The 17,805-nt window shown below is 55.8% G+C and overlaps 3 protein-coding genes and 1 non-coding gene across 5 annotated transcripts; 2 read left to right on the top strand and 2 right to left on the bottom strand.

Annotated features, from left to right (window-relative positions):
* Window positions 1-852: 852 nt before the first annotated feature.
* Window positions 853-3,606, top strand: SAXO3 (stabilizer of axonemal microtubules 3). The gene is made up of 5 exons (XM_081515295.1): window positions 853-1,032; window positions 1,268-1,468; window positions 1,569-1,730; window positions 2,430-2,557; window positions 2,963-3,606. Exons 1-5 carry the CDS (start codon window positions 877-879, stop codon window positions 3,330-3,332), a joined length of 1,017 nt encoding a protein of 338 aa, XP_081371421.1. The 5' UTR covers window positions 853-876; the 3' UTR covers window positions 3,333-3,606.
* LHB (luteinizing hormone subunit beta) lies at window positions 3,198-5,314 on the top strand. The gene is made up of 2 exons (XM_081515299.1): window positions 3,198-4,726; window positions 4,978-5,314. The coding sequence occupies exons 1-2, from the start codon at window positions 4,490-4,492 to the stop codon at window positions 5,218-5,220; spliced, it is 480 nt and encodes a 159-aa protein (XP_081371425.1). The 5' UTR covers window positions 3,198-4,489; the 3' UTR covers window positions 5,221-5,314.
* Window positions 5,315-5,398: 84 nt separating this feature from the next.
* On the bottom strand, window positions 5,399-17,642 carry RUVBL2 (RuvB like AAA ATPase 2). Of its 2 annotated transcripts, none has more exons than XM_081515291.1 (15): window positions 17,606-17,642; window positions 15,562-15,616; window positions 15,236-15,291; window positions 14,810-14,951; window positions 12,905-13,034; window positions 12,692-12,758; window positions 10,031-10,137; window positions 9,838-9,931; window positions 9,338-9,461; window positions 8,922-9,016; window positions 8,717-8,835; window positions 6,562-6,681; window positions 6,080-6,209; window positions 5,612-5,726; window positions 5,399-5,512 (listed from the first exon to the last, which is right to left on the bottom strand). In XM_081515291.1, the coding sequence occupies exons 1-15, from the start codon at window positions 17,615-17,617 to the stop codon at window positions 5,487-5,489; spliced, it is 1,392 nt and encodes a 463-aa protein (XP_081371417.1). In that variant the 5' UTR covers window positions 17,618-17,642; the 3' UTR covers window positions 5,399-5,486. The 2 variants fall into 2 exon arrangements, with proteins under 2 accessions (XP_081371417.1, XP_081371418.1); XM_081515292.1 differs by having other exon boundaries at window positions 17,415-17,642.
* Window positions 11,136-11,208, bottom strand: TRNAG-UCC (transfer RNA glycine (anticodon UCC)). Its single transcript has one exon. It is a non-coding gene; the product is annotated as a tRNA-Gly (tRNA).
* Window positions 17,643-17,805: the final 163 nt, after the last annotated feature.

Here is a 17,805-nt window from a genome sequence, read left to right on the forward strand (position 1 = left end):
TTGTGTTCTAGGTCTGTGGTTTCCTCGCTCTTCTACCACCTCCTTTAATGTTGCTGTCTAAATTCTTGTCCCATAATCTCTGGGTCACTAGCTCTCTTTCTATCCGTGCTTCTCACTCGCTGTCTCTCACTCACTCTTGTATGTATTTTTCTCATTCATCAAAACTCTTTCCGCATCCCCCTCTTTATTGCTAAGAATTTCCCTCTGGGTCCCTCCCTCTTCGCCCACCCCCATACCCAGGTGGAAGTTTTCAACCAAATCAAAGGCAGGCAGGACAGAAGAAGCCCAAGCTGATGCCGACTCTTTCAGCACACACAGGGAGGGAGGGCGAGCCCTGGGGAAGTCTGGAAATCGTTACCCACCCCCTCACCCCCATCCCCCCTCCGCCGCTGGAGGTGGGCTGTCCTGGCAGAGGGAGGAGGTAGCTAAGAGGGCTGGGACCTTATAGGAAAGGGGTGGGAGCTCTTTCTCATGGATTCCCTGATGTGCTGGGTGACTCCGTCCTCCTTCCACTCTGTTTTTCTATTTCTGGGTGTCTGACACGCCCCCAGGTCTCAGCCCCCGGCTCTCTGCTGCCCGGTCTCTGGGTCTCAGATTCTAAACTCTGAATTTCTATTTCCCTCCCTACCCCCGCTTCCTACCCTCCTCTCCCTCTGGGTCTTCCCCCACCATTTCTCTGAGCTTTTGTCCCCTCCTTGGGGTCTCTGCACTCTCTCAAAATCCCCGTTCCTCCATGCCTGGGTCTCTTGCTCTATCCATCCAGCCCCACACTAATAGGCCCTCCATTGGCTGCGTTCAGGGTGGGCGGGTTCTGTCACCCCGGGCGACAGCAACAACAAGCCTGCTCCTGCTAGGCTACGGGGCAGGGGTGGGACCATGGCGGGTCGGACCCTAGCTCTGCGCTACGGTCCCCCATGGTCCCCCATCTCTGGGACCGAGGTGCCTGGATCCTGGCCCAACTGGCATCTCACCAGCAGTGGCGTCGCCCACCACTTTATCCCGCCCGTCTCCTTCCCCCCGCCCACTGTGCAGGTGAGAGGACCCTAGCCTCTTGGCCAAGAGGAGCCTGGGGATCCAGATACTTGCTGAGAGAAAGGGCGATTTGGGGCTTCGACTCCTGTCTGACTGAAGGAGGACGGTCTCAGGGTCTGGGGCCGAGAGAGGAGGCGCCAACGAACCCGGATGCCTGGAACTGGCGGGAGGAAAGGGCTGGGAGCTGACCAGACTCCTGAGTCCTTTCAGCTGACGGCCCGCATCTTCTGCTCAGTCCACGGTCGCGGAGCCTCTGCCCCCGGCCGCAAAGCAGGGTTTGCATATCTGGGCTTTCGACGAGGTCATCAGCAGATGGGAGACAACCTCGGGCTCAGCTCTCGTGCCCAAGACCCACGGAGGGCCCTACGCACAGCCCAAGGCCCCAGAACCTGCGGACCCCACCCGGACTGTGGGGATCAAGGATTTAGGGGAAAAAGTAAGGTTCCGGGATGCCCAAGTCCGGGGTAGACAGGGCTGGGGGCTGCACTAGAATCCCAAGCACCCTCACGTTGGGTCCCCGCGTCGCCTTCTCTCAGCTCAGACATCGTGGCTGGCGCCTCCCTCTGATCACCAAGCACCAGTGCAGTGAGACGAAAGCGCAGTACGGCGGCTGGCCCGACCGGGACCGGGGCCCCACCGCCTACTTCGGGCCCCAGCCTCTAGAGCTTGCGGACCACCACCGAGGGGGCCCTTCCCAGGTAGCGGAGAACCGCAGTGGCAGGATCTGGCAGAACTTTGAGCACCTGGGGCGGTGGGAGGGAGCTCAGACGCTAGGAACCGGACTGAGACCCTAGCGCCGGGTCAGAAGAAATTAAGTCTAGGGGCTAAAGAATGGGACCGAATCTGAAGTTGCGTAGACTAGGGGAGGGGTTTGATACTTCAGAAGAGGAGCCAGGAGGAGGCGGGGACTGGAAACGCGAAAGCCCAGCTCTGAGGCGGATCTAGCAAATCCTGGGGCGGGCCTAGGAGCTAGGGGCGGAGCTACGCAGCCTAAAGTACTCGTGGGCGGAGCTCGAATATTCTGAGGCGGGTTTGGTACCGGAGAAAGGGCTGGTTTCTCCTCTTAGGGTGAAGTAAGGAGGAATGGTTTCTGCTGAATTCCAGTGGCGGGACCAATCTAGGGGAGGAGCCAGGGAGGTCTTTCAGTGATTGGAGGCTTGGTGGGTAGAATACTTGGATTTTGGAGGTGAGGCTAGTCAGGGTTCTGACTTGAGGCGCGAAGTTGAAGTGCACTGACGTGCAATTGACCGAGGATTCTGATTCTGGGGCGGGTATCAGCGCCTGGCTCAGAGGGGCTGTTGAGACCTAAGAAAGAGGAATTCTCAGTCTGGCACCCAGGGCATGGAACGGGTTATGAAAGTCTTCTTGCTCATTCCTCCTCCCCCGATCTTCCTCAGGCTCTAATCCCTTGGACCAAGAACCCCGAGCTGGCCGGCCGGCCTTTCACAATTTCTGACCGGGGCATACTGGACCGCCATCAGCTCTATCTGACCACTTCAGCCCGGGACTTTCGGCCCTATTCGAAGTGAGCCTGGGTCCTCGCTTGGCCCCGTCCCCCCTGCACAACCCCCGCAAAGACCGGTGGGACGCCGAGACCCCCGGTGTTGACTCCCCTCTCTCTGACTCAGTAGTCTCGGCCTTCAGTCCCTGCGCGGGCAAGAGCCCGAAATTCAGACCCAGCCCCTACCTCTTTAAGCGCCCTGGTTTACTTAGTGTCAACTCTCAGGAACAAGGAGCCCGCAAAGGGCCTAAGAGGGAGTTTCGGATCTGAGGGCATGATCCTGAGGGTCTAAGGCCGGCCTCTTTTGGTGTATGAATCCCCAGATAACTCCCCAGTCCTATGCCTCCTAAAGGGTCCCAGACTCCTACAAATGTGTCCTCGAGGATCCAGCTGTGCCCCCCCCATCCTGCCTCCACCCCAACCCAACAGGAAGGAGTTGTCAAGCTACCCTCTCAAGGATTCGATGACCTCAAACTTCGGGGAGACGCCCCAGGCCGGCGGCCACAGCCAGAAGCAGCTGCCCTGTCCGTCCTCCTCTCGGCCACCCCAGCCGCCGAATATCCGCTTGCCTCGCGGCCGCCCGATAATGCCAGTCGTGCCGCACCGCGGGGCGCTGACTCTGGCTCAGGAATCCTACAACCTCCCGCTGCACCCACTCCGCCGGCTGGACCGTTTCTGCCCGCTGGAGCTGCCCTGGGGCGGCCCCCACTGGAAGCCCTTGTCAGGCATCTACAGCGTGCCTCATGCCTACAGCACGGAGAACTCCAACTACGGCAGCTTGAAGCCAGCGTTGGTCTGAATCAGACCAGCCAGCCCCGCCCTGGACACGCCCCCGAGGCTAGGCGGCCGAGCCTGGAAGACTGGCTCACTGGGCGGGGCTCACTGGGCTAAGAGGCCCCCTCCCATCTGAGGGCGGGTCAGATCTGGGCCCTCGGGCGGGGCGAATCTAACATCCACTCAATTGCGGGGGCAGGACTGAGCCTGGAAAATGTACCTTGAGGCTGTAGGACATGTCTTCTGCGGCCGAAGGGGCACAGCTTATCTTACTCGATGAGTTAAAGAGTCTAAATCACGCTCTTTGCTGGGTTTGGTTCCGGCATCCTGGCTTTTGGGGCCCGAGTGTGGGGCAGGTGGGATTCCCGCTGAATCCTTTTTGGGGGGGCGGTGCGAGTGGACCCCCACTACCTCTGGCCACAGAACCCGATATTGAAGCTCCTGCTGCTGCTGCTGCTAAGTCACTTCAGTCATGTCCGACTCTGCGACCCCACACGCCCCTACTAAGAAGTCGGACTCAGGCTTTGGCCAGCGGCAGGGCTGAGGCTGCAGCCAATCACCATCGGAGAATTGTTAGAGGGGCGGTGTGACGGGTACAGGCGCGCTCACAAGGCAAGCCGCACAGCTGAGGACCTCCAATATCCGATTTCTTGCACTCCTATCACGACCTCCCTAGCACCTGGGGATTGAATCTGTGAAGTCACCTTCTCCTTGGGTGTCTTCTGCTTCATGGTGCGGGAGCCACTCAGGGAGTGGGGGGAGGGGTGCGCCATTGAGCCACTCTTGCCTCTCCCTGACCTTGTCTGCCTCTCGCCCCCGGGGAGATTAGTGTCCAGGTTACCCCACCATGCTGCCACCCCCGGTGGCCTTGCCGCCCCCACAGCCTGCAGGTATAAAACCAGGTAAACACAGCAGGGGAGGCACCAAGGATGGAGATGCTCCAGGTAAGGCTGTAGGGCCCCTTGTGACGCCATCCAGGCCACAGTTGGCAGGAAGTGGGAGAGTCCGGGGACCTGGTGAAGGAGGCCTCTTTCTAGAAGGTTGTGGAGAGAACAGTAGGCTTCCTGGTGGGAGGAGGGCAGCAGGTGGGGCCTGAGGTGTTGGGGTGTCTGGGGTCCCTGGTCATGGGGATGGGAAATCTTTGAATGGAAGGTGGCAGGCACAGGAGCTGGGTCCCTGAACATGTGCACACAGGGTTCAGGGGGTGGGGTGAGGGCTCTGGCTGGCCCTGAGGCAATGGCCTTGTCCCAGGGGCTGCTGCTGTGGCTGCTGCTGAGCGTGGCTGGCGTGTGGGCATCCAGGGGGCCACTGCGGCCGCTGTGCCAGCCCATCAACGCCACCCTGGCAGCTGAGAAGGAGGCCTGTCCTGTCTGCATCACTTTCACCACCAGCATCTGCGCTGGCTACTGCCCCAGCATGGTGAGCTGCCGAGGGTGGGCGGGTGCCGCCACCTCAGCTCCAGGCAGATTACACAGGGCCAGGCCCATAGAAGACCGGAAGTGGCACTGAGGGTGGAAGGGTGGCCTGCCACCTGGGGAAGGGGCTGGGCAGGTGGGAGGGAGAGCAAAGAGGGTCCCTTGGACGCCCGAGTCTGGCATCTGTGGGGTGCAGTGGGGGAGCTCGGGGGAGAGCTCGGCCTCACGGAGACACTCAAGCTCCCTGCCCTCCAGAAGCGGATACTGCCCGTCATCCTGCCGCCCATGCCCCAGCGGGTGTGCACCTACCACGAGCTGCGCTTCGCCTCCATTCGGCTCCCCGGCTGCCCACCTGGAGTGGACCCAATGGTCTCCTTCCCCGTGGCCCTCACCTGTCACTGTGGGCCCTGCCGTCTCAGCAGCACTGACTGCGGGGGTCCCAGATCCCAACCCTTGGCCTGTGACCACCCCCCGCTTCCAGGCATCCTCTTCCTCTAAGGATGCCCCACTTCAACCTCCCATGCCCACCATAACTCCCGGAGCCAGCAGACGCTCCTCCCCTCCCTTCCCAATAAAGACTTCTCAAACTGCACTCTGGGGTTGTTTTTCTGGGGGCTAGGGTGTGTGCTCCCATTTGTGTGCGCACGCGCACACACACACACACACACACGATGGGTCCAGTTTCAGAACCATTTTATACAAAGTCACAGTGTCAGAACTCTAGTAGAAAACGGGGGTGGGGGTGGGGGGGAAGGGTGATCAGCTCAGGAGGTGTCCATGGTTTCGCCTTCTGTGGGGAGAAGGAAAGCCACGTGGTCAGTGCGGCCCAGCAGGCAGGGCCAGGGCTCCCTCCTCCCTCTCTGGGGCAGGCACGGTGGGGGACACTCACTGAGCTCGTTGAAGAGGAAGGCATCTTGGTATTCCTTCATGTACTGCGTGGAGCGTGACTCATCCAGGAAGAGCGAGTAGACCCGCTTGATGTCGTCCACCTGCACCTCGGTGCCCTGATGGGGGCATGAGACCTCAGTGGGGCCCCACCCAGGGGCCAGGTCAGGGTGGGGACTCTGGGGCCAGGTCACGTCCCGCCATGGCCACCTCCTGGCTGTGGGCCCCACCGCTCCATCCCTCAGTTTCTTCATCTGTAAAATGGACTTAACAGCATCAACTGGCAGCCAACAGATACCCAGCACCTCCCATACGTCAGGCTGAGAGCCACAGAAATAAATCCAAGGGCCTGAAGTTCCCTGCCTTCGAAAACTTTTAGGTTCTGGAAATAAATGCAACTGCCCAGGGAAAGCCCTGGGAGTAGCGTGTGGACCACTCACTCCTCTGACGCTGGGTGGACTCGGCGGCTCACCTTGCGTTTCCGGCACACCAGGCTGGCAGCCGTGATGAGCTGGATGGCATAGCGCAGCGAGGTCTCTAGCCCAATGCGGGTCAGCACTGTGTAGGCGTCCTCACTCATCTCCACGTCTTCCTCCTCACACCTGCGGGCAGTGAGGGGCAGGGGTGTTCAGCCAGGGACGGAGCCATGAGGAGTCAGAATCCTCGGAAGCCCAGAACGCGGAGTGAGAAGGGCCACCGAGGCAGCAGCTGGACCTCAACCTCCGGCCTCCCGCGCTTCCCCCTTTCAGGGCTCTTTCCCCAGTGCCAGGCAACCGCACAGCCCCTCCCTTGTCCAAAGAGCCCCGCTCCCCCATCAGAGGCCACTGCTCGGATGCCCCGCCCAGCCCTGCTTCTGGCAGGCCCAGTGACCTCCCCGGAAGACCTCAGTGGTCCCCATGTGTCAAGCAGGGTGGACACCAGCCCCTCAGGCCGGCAGCCTGGTCCCGCCCGCACCGGATGCGAAGGATCTGCTTTGTGTCTTTCTCGCTGTAGGGGGAGGTGGAGACGATGAGCAGACGGTCCAGCAGGTCAATGGGGATGCCGTGGGGGCTCTGGTAGCTGGTGCCCCGGATCCTGGAGAGGAGGAGGAAGGGAGGGCCATCAGGGTGATGCTCCTAAAACCAGGCTCTCCCTTGTCTACACTCAGAACACCCCACCCCACCCACCCCTCCGCCACAGCCCACTCACTGGGCCAAATAGCACTGAGCCTTCAGCTTCGGGCTGGTGTCACGGGCTGGCGTCACTGCCTGACATGGTAGCCGCCCCCGCCCCGAGCCAGGCTGGTCTGAGCTAAGAGATCTAGGTCTTGGATTACTGGATCAAGGTCCCATTCCTCTGCTGGACCCAGAGCTCCACAAGGGAGGGACTGGGCCCACCCTGTACCTCCACTGCACCTGGCCCAGCACAAGGTCAGGCATGTGGCGGGCGCCAGGAAATAGCAGATTCCTGTTACGTGTGGGAGCTGTGATCTATAACTTGGGGGCGATCACTCAATTAGCAAGTACTGAACCACTGCCCTTGGAGGAAACAGTAATACACGGCTAGGCTCTTGGCAGCCTCTGTCACAATTTTTGGCCACCAGATAGCCTGGTTTCGGGTGTTTCTGTTTAAAGACGATTCAGTATATATTGTTGATTTTTCACACTGAACTCATGCCCACAGCCTCTGAACTTGTGCCTGACAGATGCTATCTAACACGTGTTTTCTCCATACAGCCCATCCCTGCCATGCTCAGAGACATTCGACAGCTGGGGGACATTTTATGATTTGTTTATTTTGAGTTTTTGGCTGCTCCACACAACATGTGGAATCCTAGTTTTCCAACCAGGGATCGAACCCTTGCTCCCTGCTTTGGAAGTGTGGACTCCCAACCACTGGACTGCCAGGAAGTCCCTTGTGGGCCACTTTAAACTGCAAAGCCATCAGGAACAAACAGCATACAGTGTGATGCCTGTGGCAACAAGCAGATCAAGAAAAGGATGCTTGATTACAGCACGTGAGCTGAAACTAGGAGGCGGAGCACTGCCTGCTTTGACCCTCGCCTGGACTGTCTGCCGTGGGTCATTCAATTTTTCTCTGCCTTGCACACATCTGTGAATGACCGCCAAAGTGTGGCAAATATCGATTTGGGGGCTACAGATCATCTGTAGCAAGTAAACAGAATCACAAATACGGAATCTGCAGGATAATGAGGAGTGACTGGGTTTGCAGCCCCTCGTAGGTGATCCCATGGCCTGACCTGCAGCTGCTACAAACACCCTCATTTGGATACCAAATCCCAGCCCTGCTGCCCTCCACACGTGACCCTGGGCAAGTCACCAGGCCTTGCTGTCCCCCATCTTGAAAACAGGGCCGAGGGAGCTCCTTGGGGGTCCAGTGGTTACAACTCCGTGCTTCCACTGCAGGGGGCACAGGTTTGAGTCCTGCTTGGGAAACTAAGGTGTGGCAAGCCGGGTGGCATGGCCAGAAAGTAAAATTAGTAAGATCAGGGGCTTCCCTGGTGGTCCAGTGATTAAGACTCCAGCTTCCAACGCAGGGGGTGCGGGTTAGATCCCTGGTTGGTGAACTAAGATCCCACAGGCCCTGCAGTACGTGTTTTGTGGCGAGAGGAATGGAATGGAATGGGGCTGAGACGATATCCAGCTCCTGAGCTCCTTTTGAGGAAAGGCTGAGCCAAGAGCCAGGGACAACCTGCCCTTATCCCTGGCAGTCACGCCCATTTCTTCCCTGTGCTTCAGCTGGCACAAGGCCGCAGGCTTGCACCCGAGCTGCCCTGGGCAATGCGTCCAGGGTGCCGTGCTGCGTGCAGCCTTCAGGCCCCAGGCTCTGTGAGCTCTTTGGCCCCCACTGCCTTCTCCCTTCCTGTGGACTTCTGAAGAGGAGGTGAGCAAGAGCCAGCAGGGAGAACTGGGCACAGCAAAACCCTGCGGCAGGGGTTCCCAAGTTTTACGGTGTCTGGTAGTCTTTCTGTCTCAGGGATTTTTCCACTCTACCCTTAGGTCAAGAGAAATACCAAGTTTTGTTCCCTGTATTCCTGTTAAGCAGTGAAGTGTAAGCAACTTGCTCCCTGTTCTCCCAGGGGCCTCCTCAGGGGCCGGCGGGGGCTCACCGGGTGATGCCGCGGTTGGTAGCCATGATGAGGACAGGCGCCATGTCACTCTCCAGGGCCCGGTTGAGGAAGGAGAAACTCTCAATGTCCAGCATGTGGACCTCATCGATGAACAGCACCTGGGGGCCATTGGGCGGTTGTCACACCCACCTCCCGCGCCCCTCTTCTCCCATGTCCCCCCACCTGGCCTGGCCCGGGTACTCACGCCGGGGATGATCTCCGCCTTGCCCTCCTCCCGCCACTCGGCCACCTTGGCATTGATCTGCTCCCGGACTTCGGACTTGATTTCCCCTGTGTCGCCTGCGGGAGGCAGGAGTTGGGGGGGCAGGGTGTCAGAGAGGAGACAGGGATCCAGGGCCGGGGGTGGGGGAGGGCGATGGACGAAGGCAGAGAGAGACGGGACGCCGGGGACACAGAGACCAAGCCTGGAGTGGTGACGTGACAGCGGCTGGGGAGTCAGAGACAGCCCAGAGAGGCAACAGAGGGGGAGAGATGAACCAAACCCACAGGTGGAGAAGAGCGAAAGACGGCAAAGAGGGATGGCGGAGAGGGAAAAGGTCCTGGTGCATGGCGGGGAGGGGAGGGAGCCCCCCGGCGCAGGGTGGGACGGATGGGCCTCACCTGAGAAGAGGGCCAGGAAGCCCTGGGTGCGGGAGTTGATGACATCGATCTCGTGGAGAGACACCGTGTGCACCACCTCCTTGCGTTTCTGGAGCTCCCCGTCTGGGCACTGCACGAACTTCGTCTATGGGGCCGGGGCGGGGTTCGGGGTAGACAAGGGCAGAAAAGAGCATGAAGTGGGGGCCCCTGGGGGCTGTCGAGGGGAGACAGGCTCCCCAGAATGGAGCTAGGAATCCAGATGGGGGTTATGCAGAAACCCCAGGCCTGAGGCGTAAAGACTCGCGCAGTCCAGAGCACTGAAGGATACAGGGGTTCCTGGAGGACCCCAGAAACCCGGAAGCTGAGGGTCCCTGCCTGTCCTGGAGGGTACGGGGAAGCACCAGGAGGGCCAGGGACACAGGGCTGGGGTGACAGGAGGATGCCGACCCTGTGGGCGCTGGGGATGGGGGAGAGAGAAACATGCTGCTGCCTGAGCGAGGGGACCCGGGAGCCCTGCCCACCTGGGAGCCCATGGCGTCATAGTCGCGAGCGCGTGTGAAGGAGCGTCCCAGCTTGGAGATCTTTCCTGTGGCCTTGTCAATGGTGATCACGTCCCTGCAGGGGAAGGAGGGCAGGGGAAGGAGGGCAGGGGTGAGGATACGAAGGGCCGGAGCTCCCCTACCCTGGCCACTGGGTGTGGCCCCTACTGCTTACCCGGCCTGGACCTTGTCCTTGGTCAGGGACTCGATCATCTTGGTGCCCAGGTCATATATGGTCTCCATCTCTGTGGTCTTGAGGGTCAGCTTGCCCACTTTGGAGCCCTGAGGAGTGACAGGTTAGGGGTTTAGAGGGGGCCCTGATGTCTCCCCAGCGCAGCTTCAGAACCAGCATGACATGGGGCAGTGCTGGGGGCTTGATGACGATATCCACTGTCACAGCCTCAGTGACAGCTTTGTGGGTATGTGTATGTCAAAACCTAAAATCCTGAAAACTTCCTAGGGTGTGGCTTATTGGAGGTCAGTTGCACCTTAATAAAGCTGTTATTAAAAATCCAATAAAACGGACTTGCCTGGCAGTCCAGTGGGTAAGACTGTACTCTTAATGCAGGGGGCCCAGGTTCGATTCCTGGTCAGGGAACTAGATCCCATATGCCACAACTAAGACCTGGCTCAGCCTAAATAAATAAATTAAAACCAGTAAAGGAACAAACAGGGACTTCCCTGGTGGTCCAGTGGTTAAAACTCCACACTTCCCATGCAGGAGGCGTGGGTCTGATCCCTGGCTGAAGAACTGAGATCCCATATGCTGCGAGCACTGCCCCCCTGCCCCCCAAAGAGAAACAAACAAAAACCTAAAAGACAAAATCTATAAAAACAACAGGTACCTGAGGTCCCACCGAAGGGTCAAGGGGGGGTCCCACTCCAACATTTGTTTTTCATACCCAAATAAAAGGTGGTCTTTTGTTAATCACAAACCCAGAAGAACACAGCTAAACACAGCTAAGACAACAAAAATGCCATGCCCCATCCCCAAGAGATAAGCTAAGAAAACAAAAATGCCACACACGCTCCCCACCAGATAAGCTAAGAAAACAAAATGTCACACTTCCCCCCACAAGATAAACAGTCACCAAGTCTGGGCTTTTTCCAGCATGTCCTGTCTCACCTGTTTCCTGGAGTTGTTTCCATAGTGAGATGCTCCCTTTGTAGGGACAGGTGGCAGGTGGGTTTGGGGAGGGAGTTAAAGGGAGTTTTGGTTGTTCATTTTCAGTTTTTCTTTTTGGCTGTGCTAGGTCTTGGCTGGGGCATGCAGATCTTAATTCCCTGACCAGGGATCGAACCCAGGCCCCCTGCATTGGAAGCACAGAGTCCCAGCCACTGGACCACCAGGGAAGTCCCTGGTTGTTCATTTTGATGAGGATTTTGATCCATCATTTTGATGGACTTCTTCTGTCATCTCTTTAAACTCTAATTGAAAGAACTATCTGGGGAATAGCTTTCCCTACACTTAAAGAGTCTCCTACCATGTTTCTTTGTTTTTTCTTCCCCTACCCTGTTTTTAAAATTCAAAATTTAATTGTCAATAGATAAAACTAATTTAGGAGGCTGATACAAGTGCTAAAAGTGCAAGTTGACTGCAATTATTCACTTTAAGTCTATTTCCACTGAAAATGAGAAGCTAATGAAAAACGAGGAGGGTGTTCCCACAAGACACAGAAACAGAAGGCAGGACTATGCATTAGGTCAACGGATTTGAAGCAATTCTAGATTTTCTTTTATTTATCATTTTATTAACACATGTAAACTTAATATTTAACAGAGGACTACAAACACGGATGAACCTCGAAGACATACACAAAAAGTTATATATTGTCGGATTCCATTAGAGGCAAATCCATTAAGGCAGGAAGTAGATTTGTGGTTGCCAGGGACTGCAGGTGGGGTGGGAGGGGAGGAGGAGCGACTCTGAAAGGGTTGATGGTTAGTTTATGTTATGTGATTTTATGTTGGTGAAAAACAAGAGACCCACAGAAAAACTGCAAGACAAAGAGAGATAGAGATGAAGGGGAAACCAGACTGTGAAAGAAGACTTAAAAGACATGAAGTTTTTAAAATGGGCAATCTTGGAATACACAGTTGGGTGATAAAAGCTAATGAAACTCAGACAGGTGAGGGCGGCTGTTTCTATGGGGTACTGCAGAAAGAGGCAGAAGGAAGGGGCAGGGGTGGGGGTGCTGGCTAAGTTTTAGGGTTTTTTTAATCTTTTTTTAAAGATTTTTTTTTTTATGTGGACCATTTTTTAAAGTCCTTATTGAATTTGTTACAATATTGCTTCTGCGTTGTCTTGGTTTTATGGCCGAGGGGCATGTAGGATCTTAGCTCCCTGACCAGGGACTGAACCTGTGGTGGAATCGCGGAGTCCTAACCACTGGACAACCAGGAAAGTCTTGTTAATTAATTTTTATTGGAGTACAGTTGAGGCACTAGGATTTATAAATCCAACAGGTCTGTAAGCCTAACTATTAGGAATTAACCGTGAGAAACTTCACGACCTCCTCTGTCATTCCATCACTTGGTTGTTTTTTTTCAAGTATAGTTGATTTACAATATTGTGTTAATTTCTGCTGTACAGCAAAGTGATTCAGTTAGGCATATATATGTTCTTCTCCATATCCTTTTCCATTGTTCCACCACTTAGCTCACAGCGCCCCTCACAAACGGACAAACCGCCGTCAATTCAACTGACCCTCTCTTGCCGGCATATGGCTGACTCTAAGCTGCATCTCGAACCTTCCATTGGATTCTGATCTCAGTGCAGAGCCGGCACTCCCACCCTCCAGCCCTTGGGGCAGCCTAGACTCGGGAGCAGACTCACCGTCCCCGTGGCCGGTCGATCAATCTGGATCTCCACCACCTCCCCTTCGATGATCTCGGTCTCCTCCCTGGCCAGAGAACAGATCTAAGGAGATAGCCTGCGGCCTGGGCCCTCAGGAACTGCTCACCCCTGTGAGCCCCTGGGTGCAGGACGCGCTGGCATCCCTCAGGGGGCGTCCAGAGGCTGCTGGGAGCTATCATCACTCCTGCTTACTTGATGCGGACGCCGATGGAGCGCCGGAAGGCCTGGGTCAGCGCCTCTGTCTTGCTCATCTCCAGGGAGAAGATCTCACTGCCTGCGATGGCTGTGAACGGGGTGTCGGGGCCCAGGGCCTGTGCCATGCCTGAGGAAGAGAGGAGGCAGTTTGGGTAGGTGGTCTAGGTCCCCAACACCTCCCCAATCAGCTCTTCTCCTTCTTCAGACAGGAGGAGCAGGAGAGAGGGGCTGGGTGCTGCGGGGCAGACAGGGAGACTTGGAGAAAGCGAGCAATGGAGGGCCACGTTGGGAGGCCCTGGGTTGGAACCCCACGCTGCCCAGACCATAAACTTTACAACCCTACAATCATACCGGGCCCGCCTGCCAACCTCTAAGAGCTTGGGGGAGATGAGCAGGGGTAGAGGCAAGGGGCTGAAAGAGAAGGTTAAGAGAGACTGTGCAGGTTCGAATCCCGGCTTCAATGCTTAGCACCAAGTTATCCTAAGAAGCCCAGGCTGCTCCCCAAGCCAGCCTGCCCCTCTGGGTAATGGGAACCATAAATAACAAGTGCTGGCAGGGGACGACATCGCTGCACAGGAGCAATGATGAGGGCGGGCGGGCATGCCCTGGTGCTCAACCGTGACCCTGACACGTGACCTGGGACCAGCACAGGGAAGGGCCTCCTCTATGGTCCAGGGCTTGGGGTCGGCTGGCAGACAGCAGGCAGTTCCTGCCATCACTCCAAGCTCCGGGCCTCTCTGCCAGCTCCCCTTCCTGAGGGCTCTGCCTAGCTCTGAGCCAAGTCTCCCAGACAGGAAGTCACTGAACCCTCCTGACCACTGGAGCTGGCAACTCTTCCTGGTCCCCTTTCCAGAGGCATGCCACACTCTACGCCTGGGTATCGTGCTCCCTCCTGTCTGTCCAGGAGACTCCCAGACTTCCTGCGAGTCTCAGTTCCAGTACTGACTCACCTGGGGTGTCCCTCCTGACAACCGCCACCCCATCCTCTCCCCATCACCCTTCATCGGAGGAGAAGCCTCCTCGTTCTTTACACGGACGGGACTATGTTCACGAACACTTGCCCCAGGCTGGAAGCCCCTTAAAGTCAGGACTTCGGTCTTAATCATCTTGGTGTCCCCAAATATGAGTGTTACTTTTTTTTAACTGAAGACTTAGCTGTTACCTTGAGTCTCACTGCCTGGCCCAACAGTCCAGGCACAAAGGTGAGAGTGAGTGGGAAGAGAGGAGAGTCCAGGAAACCTTCAACGAGGAAAAGATGTCAGAGTGCAGTTTTGAAGGATAGATAAGGGCTGAACAAGGATAAGGGACAGTTGTGAGTAAGAAGCTCTTAAATCACTAATGGACTGCAAACGAGACTGCTGGTTGTCTATACAATGCTCATCTTTCACACCTTCCTTTGTTCCAGAGCCCCCATTTCACTAAGGGAGCAGTCCCAATTAAAATATAAAAAAAGTTTTAATGTCTCTCTCTCTCCTGTGCAGTAGAGTATGATCATTAAGTTCTAGTCAATAAAATATAAGCAAGAGAATGTGGGTGCCCTGAGACAGCTGCTTAAAAGGAGCTACCTCTCGGAGGTACACCCTCATTGCAATTCCTGTCTCCTTCTTCCTAAATGGAGTATGGGTGGGATGGCTGGAGCATAGGCCACCTTCTTGCAACCCGAGGTGTCCCTGACATGGAAGCAAGTAATCTTGAGGCAAGAAGGTAGGAGCCCTCATAGGACTGCTCAACAAGCCTGAATTGGCCTATGTTCAGATTCTTCTATGTGACAGAACAAACCCTTAGTGTTTAAGCCACTCGCATTTTGTGCTGTCTGTTAGACATGGCTGAATCTGACCCTGACTTACATGGGAGGATCATCTGGTGAGGCCAAAAGAGCTATTGCCTGGAGAAGTGCCTTACCCATGGCAATGGCTGTCTTCCCAGTGCCCGGCTGGCCAGCGATGAGAACCGCCCGACCAGCAATTTTCCCTTCTCGGATCATTTCCAGCACCACACCAGCTGCCCTCCGAGCCGCGAGCTGGCCCACCATGCCCTGGGAAGCCTGGGGTAGGAGGTGACAGAACATATAAGGAAGGTGACTTTCTACTGAGCTGCTACTGCATTTCTACCACCTTCAGGCCCAAATTGTTGGCTGGGACTTCAGAAAAAAAGGCTTTTCTCCATCCCCATCTTTTAGAGACCTATGTGTGGCTCAATTTTATAAATATAGCATAGCCGAAGATCTGGAAGGTCATAACACAGTCCCCACATTCCCCAGAGCCCTGGGTCCCCTCCACCTGAGGCCTCCCTGGAGCAGCCTTCCCACCCCAACACCCTGGGCTCTACCTGCCGTGGCTCCAAGGCATCATCGAGTCCCAGCCCCCGGATGTGGGAGTGAGCGCCTGCATGAGGGGAAAGAACCAGAAGACACGGTTACCTGCCAGCTCCTGTCGATGCGTGGTGTGAGGGGTTGGGGCCTGGCAATGGTCCACCCCACCCCCGGGCATCTGATCTGCTCTGGAACTGAGGATCCTCCCTGCTTAGATGGGGGGAGAGATGGGCGGATGGTGTGTGGGACTTCCCCCTCTTGGGGGTCCTGGGTAGGTGGGCTCTGTCAAGGGCACAGAGGGCAGGCAGACACTAGGGCCCATTCTGGAACCATGCTCACTCACCAATACGCTCAATCCTTGTCACATCACGGATCTCTGGAACCTTGGTTGTGGCTGTCTGGGGTTGGAGGAAGAGGCGTCAGTACAGACTTTGTGGTCCTAGCTGTCACTGCCCCCTCCACTGTCCCTCCTGCCCTCCTCCCACGAAAGAGTCCTCTTCTCTCCTCCCCAGAGGCAGGCTGGCAGCCCAAACACCAGACCCTTCTTGGCAATCACCCACTAAGGCTGGTGGGTTGAGCCCATGACACTGTCAGTCCCAGCTCTCTGTCACGGGGCCTCTGCATGTGCAGGTCCCTGGGTCCTGCTCTCCCCCGCTTCTCACTGAATTACATCAAGCATCAGTCATTAAGGGAGGCCCTCCCTCACCTCAGCCCCTGCCTGGCTAGTTCTAGGGTCTCTGGATGTCCAAGCAGAAGGAAGGGCCTCTCCTCGTAGGTCAATCTCACGCCCATAAGAGAGACTGTTGGATCAATGTTCTCAGCTCCAATGGATGCTCTATCCCATGAAGGGCACAGCACACATCTCACTGCTTTACCTCGGGGCTCAGTGTTTGAGGTTTGAATGAATGACATCCTGACCTCATTCAACAAGCAGGTACTGAGGCCTCCTGTGTCCCCAGCTCTCCAAAGAGCAAAGTCAGACACTATCCCTTCTCATGAAGTGGGGAGAGATCAGTAAATGCTGCCTGGGATAATTCAAGAACCCAGTGGAGATCTCTCAGATACTCATGGCAGTGTTATTCATAACCCAAAATATCCATCAGCAGATGAACAGATAAACAAAATATGGGGTAGCCATACAGCAGAATATTATTCAGCCATAAAAAGGTATGAACCCCTGATCCACGCTACAAGGGTGAACCTTGAACACACTATGCTGAGTCAAAGAAGCCAGACACAAAAGGTCACCTGTCATGATTCTATTTATATGCAATGTCCAGAATAGATAAATCCAGAGATATAAAGTAGATCAGTGGCTCTCCAGGGTGAATACAGAAAGGAGGCCAAAGAAGCCAGCATACTGACCCAACTCCTTGGCCACCTGCCCACAACCCTCTTTCTGCTCACAGGTCTCCTAACCAGAATGAGAGAAGATACAGTCATAGGACCCAAGGAAAACCCTCCTCTCTCTGGAAGCAAGAGTTCAGACTTTCTGATCATCATTAGGTCACATGCCTCCTCCCTTGCTGTTTGTGACCCTTCCCACTCACTCTTCCTCACAGGAGGGTTGGTTACTGCCCCCAAACCACTGCCAGAAGGTTGAGTACATACTCCCACTCACTCCTACACAACCTATCAGACACTACTTGAGACAGAAAAGAGACATTGATCCAGGAATCCCAACCTTTAGTCATCCCAACATAAACAGACCTGCCTCCTACAAAACTTTTCCTTTCACCATAAGCCTCTCCTAATACCCTGCTGCCCACTGACCGCACGGAAACAGAGGTCATTACAAAACTCTGCCCCTACCATTCCCTTATACTTCCAATACTTTATCCACACGCATGGGAACCAGTTGAAACAATTCTATGACAAAATCTCAAGCCTCTGTGCCCCCAACCATTTTCGACTCTGCGTTCTCAACACTCTTTCTTTTGGCTCAAGACTCAGTAAGCAACTCCACGATCTAAAACTCCCCGCCTGTGTTTCTCCCTTGTAATCAGGTACCACTCACACCATCAACAACCCAAGACTGTTGTATGGCTTGGAGCCCAAGACACTACAACACTAATCAGACTTAAGAGCAAAGGACTGCAGAACTGGCCACTGGTTGCGCCCAGGGGATTGGAAGTTGGAGTTCGTTCCTACAAGATGATGGAGTCCGATTTGACCACTGATACAGTAAATATTCACCTGAACCCAGGATGCTGGGATCCTAGTCTCTCTTCTTTTTTCCTCCTTCAGATCCAGAAGCCGGGGCCCCCAGCTCCCTCCTTCCTCAGACCCAGGAGTCTAGGTCCTCAGCCTCCTCTCCACTAAGATCCAAGAGTCCCCGTCCAGCCCCCTGCTTGAGACTCCTCAGCCCTCAGCACGCCGACACTCACCACGGTTGCCATGATGCTCACCAACCGCCAATATCCTAGCGGAAACGGAAACGCGCTAGGAACGAAGTGTTCTGGCCCCTCTAGACTGCCAAGTCATCCAAAAATCTCGGTGGTTCTTTATAAATATGCAAACTCTCGTGGTGGGGCGTGGTGTCACTTTTTAGGCCCCGCCCACGCGCCGAGGCCGCGTCCATTCCTCT

This window comes from Giraffa tippelskirchi, chromosome 7 (genome assembly GCF_054371585.1).
Source record: "Giraffa tippelskirchi isolate mGirTip1 chromosome 7, T2T-mGirTip1v1.2.pri, whole genome shotgun sequence".
Lineage (NCBI taxonomy): Eukaryota > Metazoa > Chordata > Mammalia > Artiodactyla > Giraffidae > Giraffa > Giraffa tippelskirchi.

What these genes read in the sequence shown, in the direction of transcription:
- LHB (XM_081515299.1), top strand. Translation starts at nt 4,490, where the DNA reads ATGTGCACACAGGGTTCAGGGGGTGGGGTGAGGGCTCTGGCTGGCCCT. An exon ending in CTGGCTACTGCCCCAGCATG is followed by an intron (nt 4,727 to 4,977) that starts GTGAGCTGCCGA and finishes CCTGCCCTCCAG; the next exon opens with AAGCGGATACTGCCCGTCAT.
- SAXO3 (XM_081515295.1), top strand. Translation starts at nt 877, where the DNA reads ATGGCGGGTCGGACCCTAGCTCTGCGCTACGGTCCCCCATGGTCCCCC. An exon ending in TCAAGGATTTAGGGGAAAAA is followed by an intron (nt 1,469 to 1,568) that starts GTAAGGTTCCGG and finishes GCCTTCTCTCAG; the next exon opens with CTCAGACATCGTGGCTGGCG. An exon ending in GACTTTCGGCCCTATTCGAA is followed by an intron (nt 2,558 to 2,962) that starts GTGAGCCTGGGT and finishes CCAACCCAACAG; the next exon opens with GAAGGAGTTGTCAAGCTACC.
- RUVBL2 (XM_081515291.1), bottom strand. An exon ending in GACAAGGATTGAGCGTATTG is followed by an intron (nt 15,292 to 15,561) that starts GTGAGTGAGCAT and finishes CCCCTCATGCAG; the next exon opens with GCGCTCACTCCCACATCCGG. An exon ending in AGGCGGAGATCATCCCCGGC is followed by an intron (nt 8,836 to 8,921) that starts GTGAGTACCCGG and finishes AATGGCCCCCAG; the next exon opens with GTGCTGTTCATCGATGAGGT.